This window comes from Dasypus novemcinctus, chromosome 3, assembly GCF_030445035.2.
Source record: "Dasypus novemcinctus isolate mDasNov1 chromosome 3, mDasNov1.1.hap2, whole genome shotgun sequence".
Classification (NCBI taxonomy): domain Eukaryota; kingdom Metazoa; phylum Chordata; class Mammalia; order Cingulata; family Dasypodidae; genus Dasypus; species Dasypus novemcinctus.
In genome coordinates, this window is record NC_080675.1 from 45,848,959 (window position 1) to 45,866,317 (window position 17,359).

At 40.9% G+C, this 17,359-nt stretch overlaps 1 protein-coding gene across 2 annotated transcripts in view; it reads right to left on the reverse strand.

Moving 5' to 3' along the window:
- The window catches only part of MTHFD1 (methylenetetrahydrofolate dehydrogenase, cyclohydrolase and formyltetrahydrofolate synthetase 1), a 71,871-nt gene that overhangs the window by 50,588 nt on the left and 3,924 nt on the right, over window positions 1-17,359 (reverse strand). The window contains exons 1-2 of one of the 2 annotated variants that reach the window (XM_071213888.1): window positions 13,809-13,827; window positions 13,017-13,101 (exon numbers count right to left, since the gene is read on the reverse strand). In XM_071213888.1, coding sequence (XP_071069989.1) covers window positions 13,017-13,064 — 48 coding nt within the window. In that variant the 5' untranslated portion in view covers window positions 13,065-13,101; window positions 13,809-13,827. Of the gene's footprint in view, window positions 1-13,016; window positions 13,102-13,808; window positions 13,828-17,359 lie in introns of those variants that run through there. The other variant, XM_058293287.2, reaches the window with a different exon arrangement.

The window sequence follows — 17,359 nt, forward strand, 5'->3', positions numbered from 1 at the left end:
CTGCATGGCAGGGCACTCCTTGCGTGGATCAGCACTGCACATGGGCCAGCTCCACACAGAGGCCCAGGGTTTGAACCGCGGACCTCCCATGTGGTACGCGGACACCCTATCCATTGGGCCAAGTCCACTTCCCAAAAGTGTATATTTTTGATAAGGGTTGCAGTTGCAGTAAAGAGAACAGACTGGAGGCTCAGAGGGAAGCAAAGGGCCTGATCTAAGATGGGAACAATAAGAAGTAGAGGAAGAATCAACAGGACAACTGTCCCTGGTGGGATGTGGATAGGCATATGACCTCAGGTATCTAGCCTGGAAGTATGGCAAGAAGGCAGTGCTAGTCACCAGGATGGGAAAAACAAAAGAGAACTGAGAAGACAGCAATGTGATTACAACATAATATGTAAACCTTGTGTCAGAGAAACATGTTGACTCTGGTGCTAAAGTGCAAGGTTAAAATAATATTACCACTTTGTAACTGGACACAACATAGGACACCAAGTGCAAAAGAGTGTTTATGTAATAAAAACACTTGCTAAAAGTCTCCATGTTGCTCAAAGTGGCCACTTTCTAAGCCAAACTCAGCATGTAAATGCTTTACCTCCCCCCACCAGCGTGGGACATGACTGCCGGGGATGAGCCTCCCTGGCACCGAGGGATTACTACCAATCACCAGCTGGTGATGCAACTAGAAAAAGACCTCAAATGAAAGGGGGAAATGGTAAAGACAAATGAGTTTATATGGCTAAGAGACTTCAAACTGAGTAGGGACGTCATCGGAGAGGTCACACTTACATATGTCCCAGCAGGATCCCAGACACTGAGGGCTATGGAAACATATAGGTTCTACAGTCTGGCTCTGGAGTTCAATGCCTTGCCAGTAGGCCCTACTTTGGAATTTGTGCTCCTGGTGTGATGGAGCTGGACTCAGATGTGACCTCTCTACACATGCCTCTTCTGTCACTTTTACTGAACCTGTGGTTAGCATTGGGGTTGGTATAAGCTCAGGAGACTTGAATCTCTGAACTGTCCATGTGCCAGCTGGGCTCTGATCCTTAGCATAGTTGCAACACCTACTCTCCAGTTTGTTTGAATTACCCAGGTCAGCTAACAGGGAGGTGAGGATGGTCAACCACATCAGGGAACCCAGAGTGTCACAACTGAAAGCAGTAAAATCCCACCCATCAGCCATGTGGGATCTAAGCACCTTCTTGATTTAGAGGAGGAAGGGACATCACCATCCCAGGGTCCACAGGATAGAGGAATAAAATATGGATTAGACTGGACTTACTGGTATTCTACTACAGAAATACTGTGACTCTAGCAATGGAAGAAAATGTATCACTGATATGGAGAAAGTGGCTATGGGAGTTGCTAAGGGCAGGGAGAGAGAAGAAGAGGTGTGATATGGGGGCATTTTTGGGACCTGGAGTTGTCCTGAATGATATTGCAGGAACAAACGCAGGACATTATATATCCTGCCATAACCCACTGAATGGACTGGGGAGAGCGTAAACTACAATGTAAACTATAATTAATGTGGTATAGCAGTGCTCCAAAATGTATTCACCAAATGCAATGAATGTGCCACAATGATGAAGGAGGTTGTTGATGTGGGAGGACTGGGGGGGGGGTATATGGGAACCTCTTACATTTTTTAATGTAACATTTTTTGTGGTCTATGTATCTTTAAAAAAAGTCAAATAAAAAAAATTTGCTATTAAAAAAAAAAAGATAATTCCATCCATCTGCCTCATGGGATGTAAGCTTACTCTCAATTAAAGCAGAGTAGGCATTACCATCCCAAACTTGGGATTAGAAATGAACAGTAAATTAAAGTAGACACTATTATTCTACTACAGATTTATTATTATTCTAGCAATGGAAGAACACTTATTACTGATATAAAGGCAGGTTCTGAGAGATGGGAGAGGTAGGAATAGGTATAATATGTGAGTATTTTCAGGACATTGGAGTTGTCCTAGTGACATTGCAGTGATGGATACAGGCCATTGTATATTTTGCCATAACCTACAAAAGTGTGCAGAACAGAGTTTAAACTATAATGTAAACGGTAACCCATGGTAAGCAGCAATGCTTCAATAGGTGTTCATCAATTATAACAAATGTACCACACTAATGAGGGATGTTGTTGATGTGGGAAAATGTGGGACAGGGAGGGATTGGGACATAGGGGAATCCCTTATATTTTTTTATGTAACAATTTATATAATTTAAAGCTTCTTTAAAAATAAGAAAAAAATTTAAAAAAATTTTAAAAAAGCACTTGCAATCAACAAATTTAAATTGAGTTTGGGAATCAGTTTGTTAAAAAAAAAACAAGGATTAAAAATACCTCCTAACATTGCTAAGAAAATTTCTTGCCATGACATTTTATGCTTTCTACAACAACTGACAAGAACAAGCCAAGAAATAACTGATTCCCAAATGTACCAAGCTCACACGCACAACATATACCTTGGATTCTTAGTAATCTGCAAAAAAGGAAAACGCACCACAGCAGAGAACAAACCAGGCACAGAACAACAGGACATCTGTGCTTTTCTTCTCAGTTAAGCTCTCTTGGCTACTTCCAGTCTCTCTGACGAAGAAATACTGTGCAGTAATGGGGGGAAATATCAAAGTATTATCCACCCTGGAAAGCAGATTTGGCTCAACTGATAGAGCCAAACCATACGGGAGGTCCAAGGTTCAAACCCAGGGCCCTCCTGACCTATGTGGTAAGCTGGCCCACGCGCAGTGCTGATGTGTGCAAGGAGTGCTGTGCCACGCAGGGATGTCCCCTGAGTAGGGGAGCCCCACACCCAAGGACTGAGCCCTGCAAGGAGAGCCACCCCACAAGTGAAAAAAGTGTAGCCTGCCCAGGGGTGGTGCCATATATATGGAGAGCTGATGCAGCAAGATGACGCAACAAAAAGAGACACAAATTCCCGGTGCCGCTGACAAGAATGCAAGCAGACACAGAACAAAACACAGCAAATGGACAACAGGGCAGACAATTGTGGAGGGGGAGAGGGGAAAGGAATAAATAAAAAATAAATCTTAAAAAAAAAAAAAGTGTTATTCACTCTGAAGTCCTGACAAGGAAGTGACAGAAAGTCAGCAAGGAATTAAATCATGTACGTGGACACACACACAGAGAATGTGAGGTGAGGAAGCCAGCGTTTCATTTCAAATGAAAAGTTACCAGTTTCCTTCTTTGAAATCATCCATTCTAACACCCACTCATATACTAGTCTATATAATAAATATTTATTAGGTGCCTCCAACTAACTGATAAACATGGAGTTCAAGCAAGAAACCCTGAATAGAGATCTAAACCTAGAAGTAAACCTGTGTGAAGCTATGGAACTTGGTGAGATCACTTAAGGAAAGAAGAAGGTGGAGAACGGGGCTGGGGGCTGAGCCCTGAGGAGGATTTCAGATTGTTTCGGTATCAGGGAGATGAGAATTTATCTCCCTGAAACCTAAAGCAAAGGAGACTAGAGATAGAAAGGAAACCAAGAGAGGTATCCCTGAAACCAAGAGCCTGGAAGTCAGAAGAAATCTAGATTTGGAAGTCAATGGTCTAGAGCATGTATTTGGGACCAGATGAAATTACCGAGGGCAGCGGTTCTCAAAGGTTGGTCCATGACTTCCAGGAAGATGGTGGACTAGAAAGATAAGGGACTCTCTTCTCTCCCAGAAAAATAGCTGCCGTACAGGCAGAAATGGCCTGGGAAAAAATCTTCTAGGGTTTAGCACACCAGGGGAAGGCTGGACACTGCCCAGAAGAGAGAAGAACAAATTGAAAAAAAGAATAATGATGGCAAAACTTTGAGTTAAAAGTGGCAGCTGCTATTGCTGGCACCTGCCCCCATACTAAAGACACTTTTAAATTCTCAGGCCTCTGGGCCAGGGGCTACACACAAAGGGGGCCCCAAGATCTACTTCCTGAGGAAAGGGGAGAGAGAAGGACACGGCCTAAGGCTGACTCAACTTTGACCCACAAATTTGGTCTGCTGTGTTCAAGGAGCCTTTCCAAGCCAGGTGGGGCTGCACCGTTGCTTGGCTTGGGGGCCAGCTCCAGAATAAAAAGATCCATGACTAAAGAGAGCCAACCTTCTCAATATCCCTCTCTACTAACCAGGACTGACTGAAGACACTGAGGGGAGTAGAATTATTTCCTACCTGGGGAAAAGAGAGGAGACTATCAGCGAAGGTTGGAGAACTGTCTCTGAGAAAGTTTGAATTTCAAGGTTCTTAGCCTCCAGACAGGAACCTGTATCACACTGCTCCAGTTTTTGTTTCAGCAAACACACTCTGACCATGCACTGAATTGGGAGGGTTGCCAAAGCTTGCCATCTGCTGTCAGAACAAGGAAGTGCAGGTGAGGAAATTAAAAGTAAATGAGAGGCTTTTTCCAGCCATACAGCCTCCCTCCCAAGGCCCTAGGAAGCAGATCTGCAACCCATTACTGGGTCCAGAGCCCAGTTTTGAGCACTTAACAGAAACAATCCTAAAGACCCCATATTGAGCAAAGAATCAAAGATCAGAAGTAACACATAGCCTCCCACCACTAAATCCCTAACAAAGAGAGAAAATTGAGTATCTGAGTAAACTTACCATCCTAAAAGATGCCTAGACATCAGCAAAACATTACAAGCCATACTAAGAAAATGGAAGACATGGCCCAAGAAAAGGATTATATCAAAGTCCCAGAAGAGATACAAGATTTGAGACAATTAATTAATGAGATGCACGCAAATTTTCAAAATCAAATTAATGAGTTGAAAGTCAATACGGCTGAAGAGATAAACAATATCAAAAAGATGCTGTGCAACACAAAGAAGAATTTGAAAACCTAAATAGAAAAGTAACAGAGCTCATGGGAATAAAAGACATTACAGGTGAGATAAGAATCACATTAGAGGGAAGCAGACGTGGCTCAACTTATAGAGCATCCGTCTACCATACAGACAGTCCAGGGTTCAATCCCCAGGGCCTCCTGACGCCATGTGGTAAGCTGGCCCACATGCAGTGCTGCTGCATGCAAGGAGTGCCATGCCATGCAGGGTGCCCCTGTGTAGGGGTGCCCCATGTGCAAGGAATGCACCCCTCAAGGAGAGCCGCCCCGCGTGAAAGAAGTGCAGCCTGCCCAGTAGTGCCGCCGCACACATGGAGAGTTGACGCAGCAAGATGACGCAACAAAAAAGAGACGTGGTTTCCCAGTGCCGCCAGATAATGTAAGCAAACACAGAAGAACACATAGCAAATGGACACAGAGAGCAGACAACAGGGGGAAAGGAGAGAGAAATAAATAAAATAAATCTTTAAAAACAACAACAACGACAAAACACATTAGAGGCATACAACAGCAGTCTCTAAATGATAGAAGAAAGAATGATACCAAAGACAGAACAGCTGAAATTGAAGACATAAAAAAATGGAAAAAATTGAACAGGGGGGCTCAGGGAGTTGAAAGACAGCACTAAATGCAACAATATACATGTTATGGGAGTTCCAGAAGGAGAAGAGAAGGGCAAAGGGGCAGAAAGAGTATTTGAGGAAATCATAGCTGAAAATTTCCCAACTCATGAAAGAAATGAACTTACTTGTCCAAGAAGTGCAGCATACCCCAATCAGAATAAATCTGAATAGACCTACTCCAAGACACGTACTACTCAGAACATCAAACATCAAAAATTAAAATTCTGACAGCAGTAAGAGAGAAGCAAACCATCATATATAAGGGATGCCAAGGAAGATTTAAGTGTGAATTTCTCATAAGAAACCATGGAGGAAAAAAGACAGTGATATGATACAATTAGGAAACTGAAAGAGAAAAACTGCCAGTTGAGAATTCTTTATTCAGCAAAACTGCCCTTCAAATATGAAGGTGAGTATAAAATATTCACAAAGAAAGATAAACTAAGAGAGTTTGTAAAACAGAATCCACTTTTGCAGAGAATACTAAATGAAGTCTTAGAGCTTGAAGAAAAAGATGGGAGAGAGAGGCTTGGAGGAGAGTATAGAAGAAAGAATAGCAGGAAGAATAACCAAGTGAGTAAAAAGACAGATGAAACTAAGACAAGACATATCAAAACCAAATGTATTTACAGTAATATCATTGAATGTGAATGGATTACACTCCCCAATCAAAAGATACAAGCTGGGAAGTGGCTGTGGCTCAATCAGTTGGGCTCCCATCTACCATATGGGAGGCCCTGGGTTCATGTCCCAGGGCCTCCTTGTGAAGGCAGTCTCGCCCGCACACTGTAGAGAGCTGCTGGCCTGGGCACTGTGGAGTGCTACCCAGCCTGCAGGTGCTGCAGAGAGCCGACTCAGCAAGGTGACAAAACAAAAAAGGGAGACAAGCAAAAGCGCAGAAGACAGCACAGCGAATGGGCACACAGAACAGACAGCAAGCAAGCCACAAGGCAGGGAGGGGAAATAAATGAAAATAAATACAGACACAGAAGAACATATAGCAAATGGACACAGAGAGCAGACAGCACGCAAAAAGCACAAGGGGGAGGGGTAGGAAAAAAAAGATATAGGCTCACAGAATGGATAAAAAACATGAGTCTTCTATATGCTGCTTACAAGAGACTTGCCTTAGACCCAGGGGTACAATCTGGCTGAAAGGAAAAGGCTGGAGAAAGATACTCCTTGGAAAGAGTAACCAAAAAGGAGTAGGGGTAGCTATACTAATATTGGACAAAATGGACGTTAAATTCAAAAAAGTTATGAGAGATACAGAAGGCCATCATACCTTAATAGAAGGGAAAATCCACCAGGAAGAAATAAAAGTCATAAATACCTATGGACCTAATCAGGGTGTCCCAAAATACATGAGACAAACTCTGGCAAAACTCAAGGAAGAAATAGACATCTTTACAATAATCATTGGAGACTTAAACACATCACTCACATCATTAGATAGAACAACTAGACATAAGATCAATGGGAAACAGAGAGCTTGAACAATACAATAAATGAGTTAGACCTAATAGACATATACGGAACTTTGCAGCCAAACTCACAGGGCTATACATTCTTCTCAAGTGCCCATGGATCTTTCTCCAGGATAGACCATATGCTAGGTCACAATAAATACAAAAAATTGGAATTATACAAAGCACCTTCTTAGATCATAATGGAATGAAACTGGAAATCCATAATAGACAGGAAGAGGTAAATTCGCAAATGTGTGAAGGCTAAACAATACACTCATCTATAATCAGCAGGTCAAAGAAGAAATAGCAAGTGAAATCAGTAAATATATTGAGACAAATGAAAATGGGAAGATAACTTATCAAAACTTATTTGATACAGTGGAGGCATTCTTGATAGGGATATATACAGCCCTAAATGCCTATATTAAAAAAGAAGAAATAGCTAAAATCAGAGATCTAACTGAGCAGCTGGAAAAACTAGAAAAAGACCAGCAAACCAATCCCAAAGCAAGCAGAAGGAACGAAATAATAAAGATTAAGGCAGAAATAAATGAAATTGAAAACAAACAATGGAGAAAATAAAAAAACCCAAAAGTTGGTTCTTTGAGAAGATTAATAAAATTAACAAACCCTTTGCTAGACTAACAAAGGCAAAGTTATGACTGACCCCACAGAAATAAAAAGGATCATAAGAGGATACTATGAGAAACCATATCCCAACAAACTAGTTGAAATGCACAAATTCCTAAAAACAACCTACACTAACAGTATAAGAAATACAAGCACTTAAACCAAACACATTTAAAGAGATTGAATCAGTCATCAAAAATCTCCCAACAAAGAAAAGTCCAGGACCAAATGGCTTCACAGGTCAATTCTACCAAGCACTTTTAGAAGAATTAACATCAATCCTGTTTAAACTCTTCCAAAATACGGAAGAGGGAAAATTACCCAACACGTTTTATGAAGCCAATACCACCCTAATACCAAAGCCAGATAAAGACACTGCAAGGAAAGAAAATTACAGACCAATCTCTCTAACAAACATAGAAGTAAATATTCTCAACAAAATAATTGCAAATCGAATTTAATAGCATATCAAAAGACTTATACGTCACGACCAAGTAGAATTTTATTCCTGGTATGCAAGGCTGGTTCAGCATAAGAAAATCAATTAACATAATACACCACATTAATATATTGAAGGAAACAAACTACATGATGCTGAAAAGGCATTCAACAAAATCCAGGATCCTTTCTTTATAAAAACACTTTGAAAGATAGGAATAGAAGAAAAATTCCTCAATATGATAAAAGGCATATATGAAAAACCCACAGCCAACATTATACTCATTGGGGAAATGTTGAAAGCATTCCCTCTAAGATCAGGAACAAGACAAGGATGCTCACTGTCATCATTGTTATTCAACATTGTACTTGAAGTTCTAGCTAGAACAATTAGACAAGAAAAAAAAGTTAAGGTATTCAAATAGGAAAAAAGGAAGTAAAATGTTCACTATTGGCAGATGGCATGATCCTATATTTAGAAAATTCCAAAATGTCTACAACAAAGCCACTTGAGCTAATAACCAAGTTCAGCAAAATGGCAGGATACGAGATCCACATGCAAAAATCAGTAATGTTTTTGTACACCAGTACTGAACAATCTGAGGAGGAAATCAGGGAAAAAATTACATTTACATTAGCTATGAAAAGACTCTACCTAGAAATATATTTATTCATATATTTATTTTATTTTTTTAGATTTATTTATTTATCCCCCCACCCCTGCTGCTTGCTCACTCTCTGCTCTGTCCATTTGCTCCGCATTCTTCTGTGACTGCTTGTCTCCCTTTGTTGCATCATCTTGCTGTGCCAGCTCTCTGCAGGCACTGGCCAGCTTGCCTTCACAGGGAGGCCCTGGGAAACGAACCCAGGACCTCCCATATGGTACATGGGAGCCCAATTGATTGACCACAGCTGTTTCCCTGTTCATTTATTTCTTAAACCCCCCCCTTATTGTTTTGTGCTCGCTGTCTGCTTTTTGTGTCCATTCACTATGTGTTCCTCTGTGTCTGCTTGTCTTTTTCTTCTCATGTTTCTCTTTTAGGAGGCACCAGGAACTGATCCTGGGACCTCTGGTATGGGAGAGAGGCACTCAATTGCTTGAGCCACCTCCGCTCCCTGGTCTGCTGCATTTCTCACTGTCTCTCCCTTTGTTGTATCATCTTGCTATGCCAGTTCTCCACGGCGTGGGCTGCCAGCTCTCTGAGGCATGGGTCAGCTTGCCTTCACCAGGAGACCCCAGGAATCAAACCCGGGGCCTCCCATAAGGTAGACAGGAGCCCAATCGCTTGAGTTACATTCACTTCCAGCTAGGAATCAATTTAACCAAAGAAGTACAGGACTTATATGCAGAAAACTACAAAACAATACTAAAAGAAATCAATGAAGACTTAAAACAAATGGAAAGACATTCCATGTTCATGGATTAGAAGACTAAATATCATGAAGATGTCAATCCTACCCAAACTGATTTAGAGAGTCAATGTAATATCTATCAAAATTCCAACAGCCTACTTTACAGAAATAGAAAAGGCAATTAGCAAATTAACTTGGCAGGGAAAGTGCAACCAAATAGCCAAAAGCATTCTAAAAAAGAAGAGCAACCAGAGAGGAATTTCACTGCTTGACCTTGAAACATATTACAAAGCTACAGTACTCAAAATAGCATGGTATTGGCATAAAGATAGACACATCAATTAGTGGGACAGAATTGAGAGCCCAGAAATAAACCCTCACCTCTATGGCCAATCTACCATGTCTATGCTAATGAGACAAAAGAGTCTCTTCAACAAATGGTGCTGGGAGAACTGGATATCTATAACCAAAAGAATGAAACAGGACCCCATCTTACCCACTCAACTCAAAATGGATCAAAGACCCAAGTGTAAAAGTGACAACCATAAAACTACTAGAAGAAAATATAGAGAAACCTCTTAAAGACCTTGTGGTAAGTGGTGGTTTCTTAGACCTTAAACCCAAAGCACACAAAACAAAAGAAAAAATAGATAAATGGGACCTCCTCAAAATTAAACACTTTAGCACCTCATAGGACTTTTAAAAGGGTGAAAAGGCAGCTGACTCAATGGGAGAAAATATTTGGAAATCACATGTCTGATAAAGGTTTAATATCCATGATATATAAAGAGATGCTACAACTCAACAATAAAGACAAATGACCCTATTAAAAAACAGGTAAAAGAATTGAATAGACATTTGGCCAAAGAAGAAATACATACGGAAAAAAAAAAAAACATGAAAAATGCCCAACATCACTAGTGATTAGGCAAAAGTAAATCAAAGCTACAATGAGATATCATTTCATACCTAGCAGAATGGCCACTATTAAAAAAACAGAGAACTACAAGTTTTGGAGAGGATGTGGAGATATAGGAACACTTATTCACTGTCATTGGGTATGTAGAATTCTACAGCCACTGTGGAAGACTGTTTGGCAGTTCCTAAAGAAACTGAATATAGATTTGCCACATGGCCCTGCAATACCACTACTGGGTATATACCCAGAGAAACTAAGAGCAGTGACACAGACAGCTGTACAATGATGTTCACAGTAGCATTATTCACGTCATCCCAGAAGCTGGAAACAACTCAAGTGTCCATCAACTAATGAATCAATAAACAAACTGTGGTGAATTCACACAATGAAATATCATGCAGCTGTAAGAAGAAATTAAGTCGTAAAGCATATGACAACATGGATGAACCTAGAGGACATTATGTTACGTGAAGCAGGTCAGACAAAAAAGGGCAAATACTATGGGATTGAGCTACTATGAATTAAATATACTGCATAATATATTGTATGATTCCATTTATATAAAATGTAAATATAAATCAAACCATAAAGATGAAATTAGATTAGTGGTTATGTAGGGCTGAGGAAGGCATGTGGAGTAATGAAATGGTTCTGAATTTTTTTGTGGTGATAAATGCACAACACTGTGCTTATACTAAAAGCCATTCACTATACACTTTGCATAGACTTACAGTAATGTGAATATATCTCAATAAAACTGCTTAATAAATAAATAAATAATTGTGCAAGAATAGCCAGAAATAGCAGCTATGTACAGCAGGGGAATTAGAGAGATCAAGAGGTAAAGAATCTTCTTGTTTGTTTGTCTGTTTTATTTATAATTATTACTGAAATAATGAAAATGGTCCAATAATGATTGAAGTGCTGAATACACAACTATGTGAGTATACCAAACACTATTGATTGTATACTTTGGATGAAATGTATGCTTTATAAATATGTACCAATAAAACTGATTTGTTTAAAAAAATTTTAAAGTATGGTTCACACACCACTGGGAGATCTGAGAGATTAAAACTATTTTCATAATACAATGATGTTATTTGCCTTTCTCACTGTGTCAACATCTGCACTGATGGGGCCACAATTTAAAATGGAATTCCTGGGAAGTGGACTTGGCCCAATGGATAGGGCACCTGCCTACCATATGGGAGGTCTGCGGTTCAAACCCCGGGCCTCCTTGACTGGTGTGGAGCTGGCCCATGCGCAGTGCTGATGTGCGCAAGGAGTGCCATGCCACGCAGGGGTGTCCCCCGCGTAGGGGAGCCCCACGCACAAGGAGTGCGCTCTGTAAGGAATGCCGCCCAGCGCAAAAAAAAGTGCAGCCTGCCCAAAAATGGTGCCACACACACGGAGAGCTGACACAACAAGATGACACAACAAAAAGAAACATAGATTCCCATGTCACTGATAAGGATAGAAGCGGTCACAGAAGGACACAGCGAATGGACATAGAGCAGACAACTGAGGGGGGGGGAGAGGGGAGAGAAATACATAAATTAATTAATTAAAATAAAATAAAATAAAATGGAATTCTTTTTCACTTCAAAGTACTGACAGCCAGGCAATGAATACTTAGGCTTTAGTATTTGTCAGAAATTTTCTCAAAAATGAACAATGTCAGCCTGCACTTCAAGGAAACAGCTGATAGTTTATGTTGCCAACTGTAAAATTTAATCTTTCAAGTGAAAATCAGAATTTCTACCCAACCCTGTGGGCTTACAGCTTCTCAGGACTTGAAATTTTTCTGATGAATTCGTTGGTGATATTCATGATTGTGATTTTTAAAATTTCAAAGTGAAATATGCTAACACTCAGTGAACCATTATTTTTCAAATGAGGAATGCAGGAAATTACAAAACAATGCATGGGTAAAATATTCATTTAAACTGCAGCACAGATCAACAGATTTTGATACAATAAAGCATGAAAGTTGACAGATAAAATTTTAGATTCCACACTGCTACTTTAAAAACTTCTGCTTATTAAGTGTTGGTGCAGTACCAACAAAAAATGTCCAAAACTATCTGGAAAGACTCTTCCTTTTTTTCCAACTACATAGCTGTATGAGGGCAGCTTTTCTTCATAGATTTCAATCAAACCAGCACACAACCACAGCCTGACTCCAGAAGCAGATGAGAATCCAGCTGTCTTCTACTAAGCCAGGGAGATTTTGCCAAAATGTAAAACAGTGCCCCTTGTCTCACAAAATTGTTTTGAAAAGTTATTTTTTTTTCCATAAGAATGTTACTTATGTTAATGTATGAGTTTACTGTTAGCATTTTTAAATGAATAGTTTTCATAGACTGTTAAACTTTTTATACTGCTAGCTGACATATACAGAGGCTACAGTGTTGCTCTTAGACAAGAGACTGCTGCTGAGTTCCCACTAAGCTCCTTGAGACCTTTACCTCTTCAAGTTTAAAGGGATCTTACAGACCAAAATTTAAGAACACTGGTCTAGGGAAAAGGTGTCCCCAGAGACTAGCAGAGGGATATAACACTCAAGTGAGAAGCTGAGTTAAAGAGGGGGAGCCTGCAAAGACAAACTGAAAAGGTGAGGTCTCACAGAAGCCAGAAAAGAGGGGAAAGGTCTGCAGTGCTGCCTGAAGTGCTAGTGAGAGAACAAGAAGGACATTAATGGAAAGAGACTCTCTTAATACCTGCAAAATTGCCAAGCCCGGGGAGAACCCAGGTACTTGTTCTTTCATCTGAGCAACTCGGTTCTTCAGTCTGTCCCTTATTTGCCTAGAGAAAAAGGAAAGGTTGAAGTTAACACTTAATGTTTCAAGTACAAATAAGTGAAGTGGATTATTAGGTGCATTTCTTTTTTAAATTGAAAACACCATCAGTAAAAAGACATTTTCTGGTTTAATATGTACCATGAACTTCCCATCAATTTTCCAGGCTTCAGGTAGACATGGGCCTTTTCTATTTTCTACTGAAACTGGGTCACAGGGAATGGGGACAGTTAGTTTAAAATCAAATAGTGAAAAAATGAAAACTTGGACCAACACTTCTGGAAGGCTGTTGATTCTCACCTTTTTCAGTATTTCCACTCTCTAGGTACCATCATGAAAAAAATGTGTAGGAAAGGACTTGAGCTCATATACTTTTGCCTGTCTACCCCAATAAGAATACCACAGGGTATCAACATAAGGCAGAACAATAAGTCAATGAATCCCACTACAAATCCAATATGAACTTAAAAAGTATATGGTAAGAGAAAAAGAATTTTCTTTACAAAAGAATTTAATACAAGATTCAAAATTTACTCCTTACAAAACTAAGATAAATCAATTTACCAACAAATATACAGTGCAGTAGGACACCAAGTCAATTAAATTAGGTCCACAAATAAACATTCTAAAAATAGTTCAGCCTTGTGCAGTTATGATACAGCCATGAACCAGAACGGAATTGGTCCTTCTTGGAGAACCAGTTTCGTCATTTACCTTTCTTCATCCTACTGTCCCCACATTAATCACATTTGACATGCGCAACATCATCTCTCTTTTATTCTAATTTGGTTACTCCGAATCCACTTCTCCAGACTTTACGGACAACTGACATAAACAGGCAAAGGAGTCCAAGAAACAGATCCTTTGGCGTATCCTAGTAAACACCAAACATATTCAATGTTAAATAATTCATATCCAAGATTTCAAAATCTTACTTCTGGCTAGAGACCCTGCTTTTCAAACCAATATTCTATACAATAACACAATTCAAAGGAAGAATTAACAGTCTTCTGGACTTTTTATACTGGTGTTTGACCTGGGCAGAGGCCACAGTGTTGCTCTGAGACAAGAAGCTGCTGCTGAGTTTCCACTAGGCTGCCACTGAAACTCCCCAGCAGTTCCAGCCTTAGCTGCTCCCCTTTGCATGACAATCAGACGTGGCACCTAGGGAACTGGAGCAGGTCTCACCTGTTCCCTCCGTTCTCCCAACTATATGAACTATTTGAACACAAAAGATGCTTATGTACTTTAAACAGAAGATACAAACAACAGACAAGAAGCAGAAAGTGTATCTTTCTATCAGTGGCTCCAAAAAGGTTAGGGAAAGTTTTTTCTACTGGTTCTCCTCACTCCTACCCCACCCAAATAAAACCCATTAAGTTCACATCTCTAACAAAATAGAAGACTGGTTCAAAGATGGCAATAACGAGATTCGGCAGTGAAAACAGAATACACCCAAGACTCTCAACAACTTTGGGAGGTAGGTAAGGCAGGAGAGACTTTCTTATTCCCATTTACAGATGTAGAAACAGGAACAAAGGAGTCAAGTGACTTTCCCAGAGTCGATCAACAGAAAGAACAGCAAGTACAAAGACCCTGAGTAGATAAATAAGGTTCAAGGGGTAGCAGAAACCAGATCAAGGAGACTTTCTCTTAATTTGAATGAGATGGGAGTGCTGTTAGAAGATTTTAAGCAGGGCTGGCATGATCGGACCCTAAATAAGTAATAAGTAGGGCCCAAGTATTTTATTTATCATGGAAGTCTACTAAGGCCATGAAGGTAAGTTCCTGACAGGTCCTGGCAAAACCTTTTACAGAAAATGTCTCCTTATCTTCTTGATACTCTTTAAGCACCAGCACCCAAAGCTGTACCGCTCCTGTCCGGGCTTGAGGGGAAGAACTTTTTATAAATGGCCAAAAAAAAAAACCTGACACAAAAAAACACTAAAAACCAAAAATCTCCAGCAACAAAGCAATCTTTGACTTGTCTCCAATCAGTAGAAATCAAACTACAACCCTGAAAATGACTTCCTGAGGAGAATCGGATTCATCTCCTAATCGTGGAAAGACCTCAAGACGCCCCTTGCTGGGCAATGGACTAAGTGCCAAGCCCCTGGAAAGCCCGCAGTTGAGAGTCTGCCTCTAACTCTCAAGCAAGTAACTTCACTTCTCGCTAAAGTTCGAGAAACTGCAATTTGGGGGTGGGGGTGGGGGACCGCAGGGTGGGCGAGGAATCCTGACTGCGGCACCCAGAGCAGCCACACTTCAAGCATCAAGGGGAGCAAACTTCCCACCTCAGCCCACCACGGGCAGGTGGAGGGATGTCCGAGGACATGGGCCTGGTGTCTGGAGAGCCTCACACACCTTCTCTTCCAGCAGATGTCTCTGTCATCCCCACGGTACAGAAGAGGAAATGTGAGGCTGATGAGCTCCCGTGAGGCCACACAAGATTCTGCGCTCCCTAACCTCTACCTCTGCGGAGAGGGGAGCCCTTTCCTTTGGCTTCAGGGACCCTCTTCAGCCAGCTCCTTCCTCCAAAGGATCCTTCATGTAAGGGGAGATATAAAAAGCAGCCAACTGCCCACCCCTTCTTCAAGGCCCCAGTCCACCTCATCCTTGGGAACAGACACTCATGTCGCTCGTCCCCAGTCAAGACTTTTGCTGGTGTCAGAATGGTGGTAGCTGGCTGCCTGCTCTGGACTTTGCCAAATTCCAACTGCAATACCCAACAGCCTGGCTGAGTGGAAGGTCCCAACTCTCAGGAACTCCCTTTAGCCCTCTGGCACAGGCACATCTTTTTAAGTCAAAAGGACCAACAGGTTTTCTATCTACCTGTGTTTCAAGACCTGCCCTTTGGTGTGGTTAGCAAATTCTTTCTACAGAAATGGGTCTTCCAGTCCTGTAATTAAATATATAGCTCTGTTCTCTCTTTATCTTTGATCACTGGGATAAATTCTAATTTTAAGGCTCAGGGTTATCAGTCAGTTCCCAAAAATACAGCTTGAAAAACCACAAGCATCACTTATTTATTCAGTAAGTACTTTCTAAGCACCTACTTATTAAGACTTGGGATGGTTCTAAGTGCTTTGTAAATAATATCTTATTTAATTGACAATCTTATGATTAAGGTTCTATGATTACACCAATAAAAAGATGGGAAAATTAAGGCTCAAAGAGGCAAATTCTCCATTATCCAAGCGAAGGAGCCAGCACTATTTCCAGGCTCTGGTGGTACCACCCACATGGAGCTTACAAATATATTCAACTTGCTCTGTACTCAACCAACAAAAAGTCAGAGCACTTACTCTTGGTGGCCTGCCATGTGCCAAACCCTGTCTCTTCACAACCAGTCCTTTTAGAAAAAAGAAAAACGCCAACAATGAAGAGAGCAGGCTTGATGACAGCAAATGAAAGAACGAGGTCAAACAAACCCCACGCAAAATTGAGTAGGCCCCACTGTGAAAGAGCTCATGAATGTGACTACTGTAGTTTTTAATCTAAAAACATATGATTCTGCCAAACCGGGGGGGGGGGGCGGTTTCTTCTAACCCTGTCTAATGTCCACCCTTTGCATCATCTCTTCGAGGACACTACTGTTAAGGCCGTGGTGGTCTTTCACAACCAAGGTCAGTTTAATGCACTCAAGCTCCTCTACTCGGCAGCTTCTCATGGGGCCATCACTGTTAAACCCAAGTCAATCACTGAATAAATAAACGATGAGGTGAAAGGTCCATGATACAAGCTGTGCCTGAAGTCCGAGACCTTGTCCTCCTGGTATGATGCTCGCAGGCTCGCCGTTCCACCCCCTTCAAGTCCCTTGCCCATAAATCACTTTTACAATGAGTATTATAATACTTTACCACCTCTACTTGAAATTACAAACTAAATCTCTACCCATCAGTATGAAACTCCACAAGCACAGGGATTTGGGATTTGTTCACTGTTATATCCCACAGGTTTTGAAGAGTATCTGGCATATTGGAGGCACACATGTGTTTATTCACTTGTTGAATAAGAGAATAAACAACCAAAAAAAGGACACATACTTGTTTCTACTCCTCAGACCTCTCCAACTTATCAAATACAGACGGTAACCTCAGAATTCTCTGCAAGGGAGAAATTAGGGTGTTACTTCCCAAGGGCAATTAGATCCATCAGCTAAGGATCCACATTTCCCACAGGGTGGAGAAGGCAGAGAACGCATCTGGAATGCTGAACTTTGTCAATGTCCTGGCCTCATGGAAGGTACAAAAGGCAGAATACTA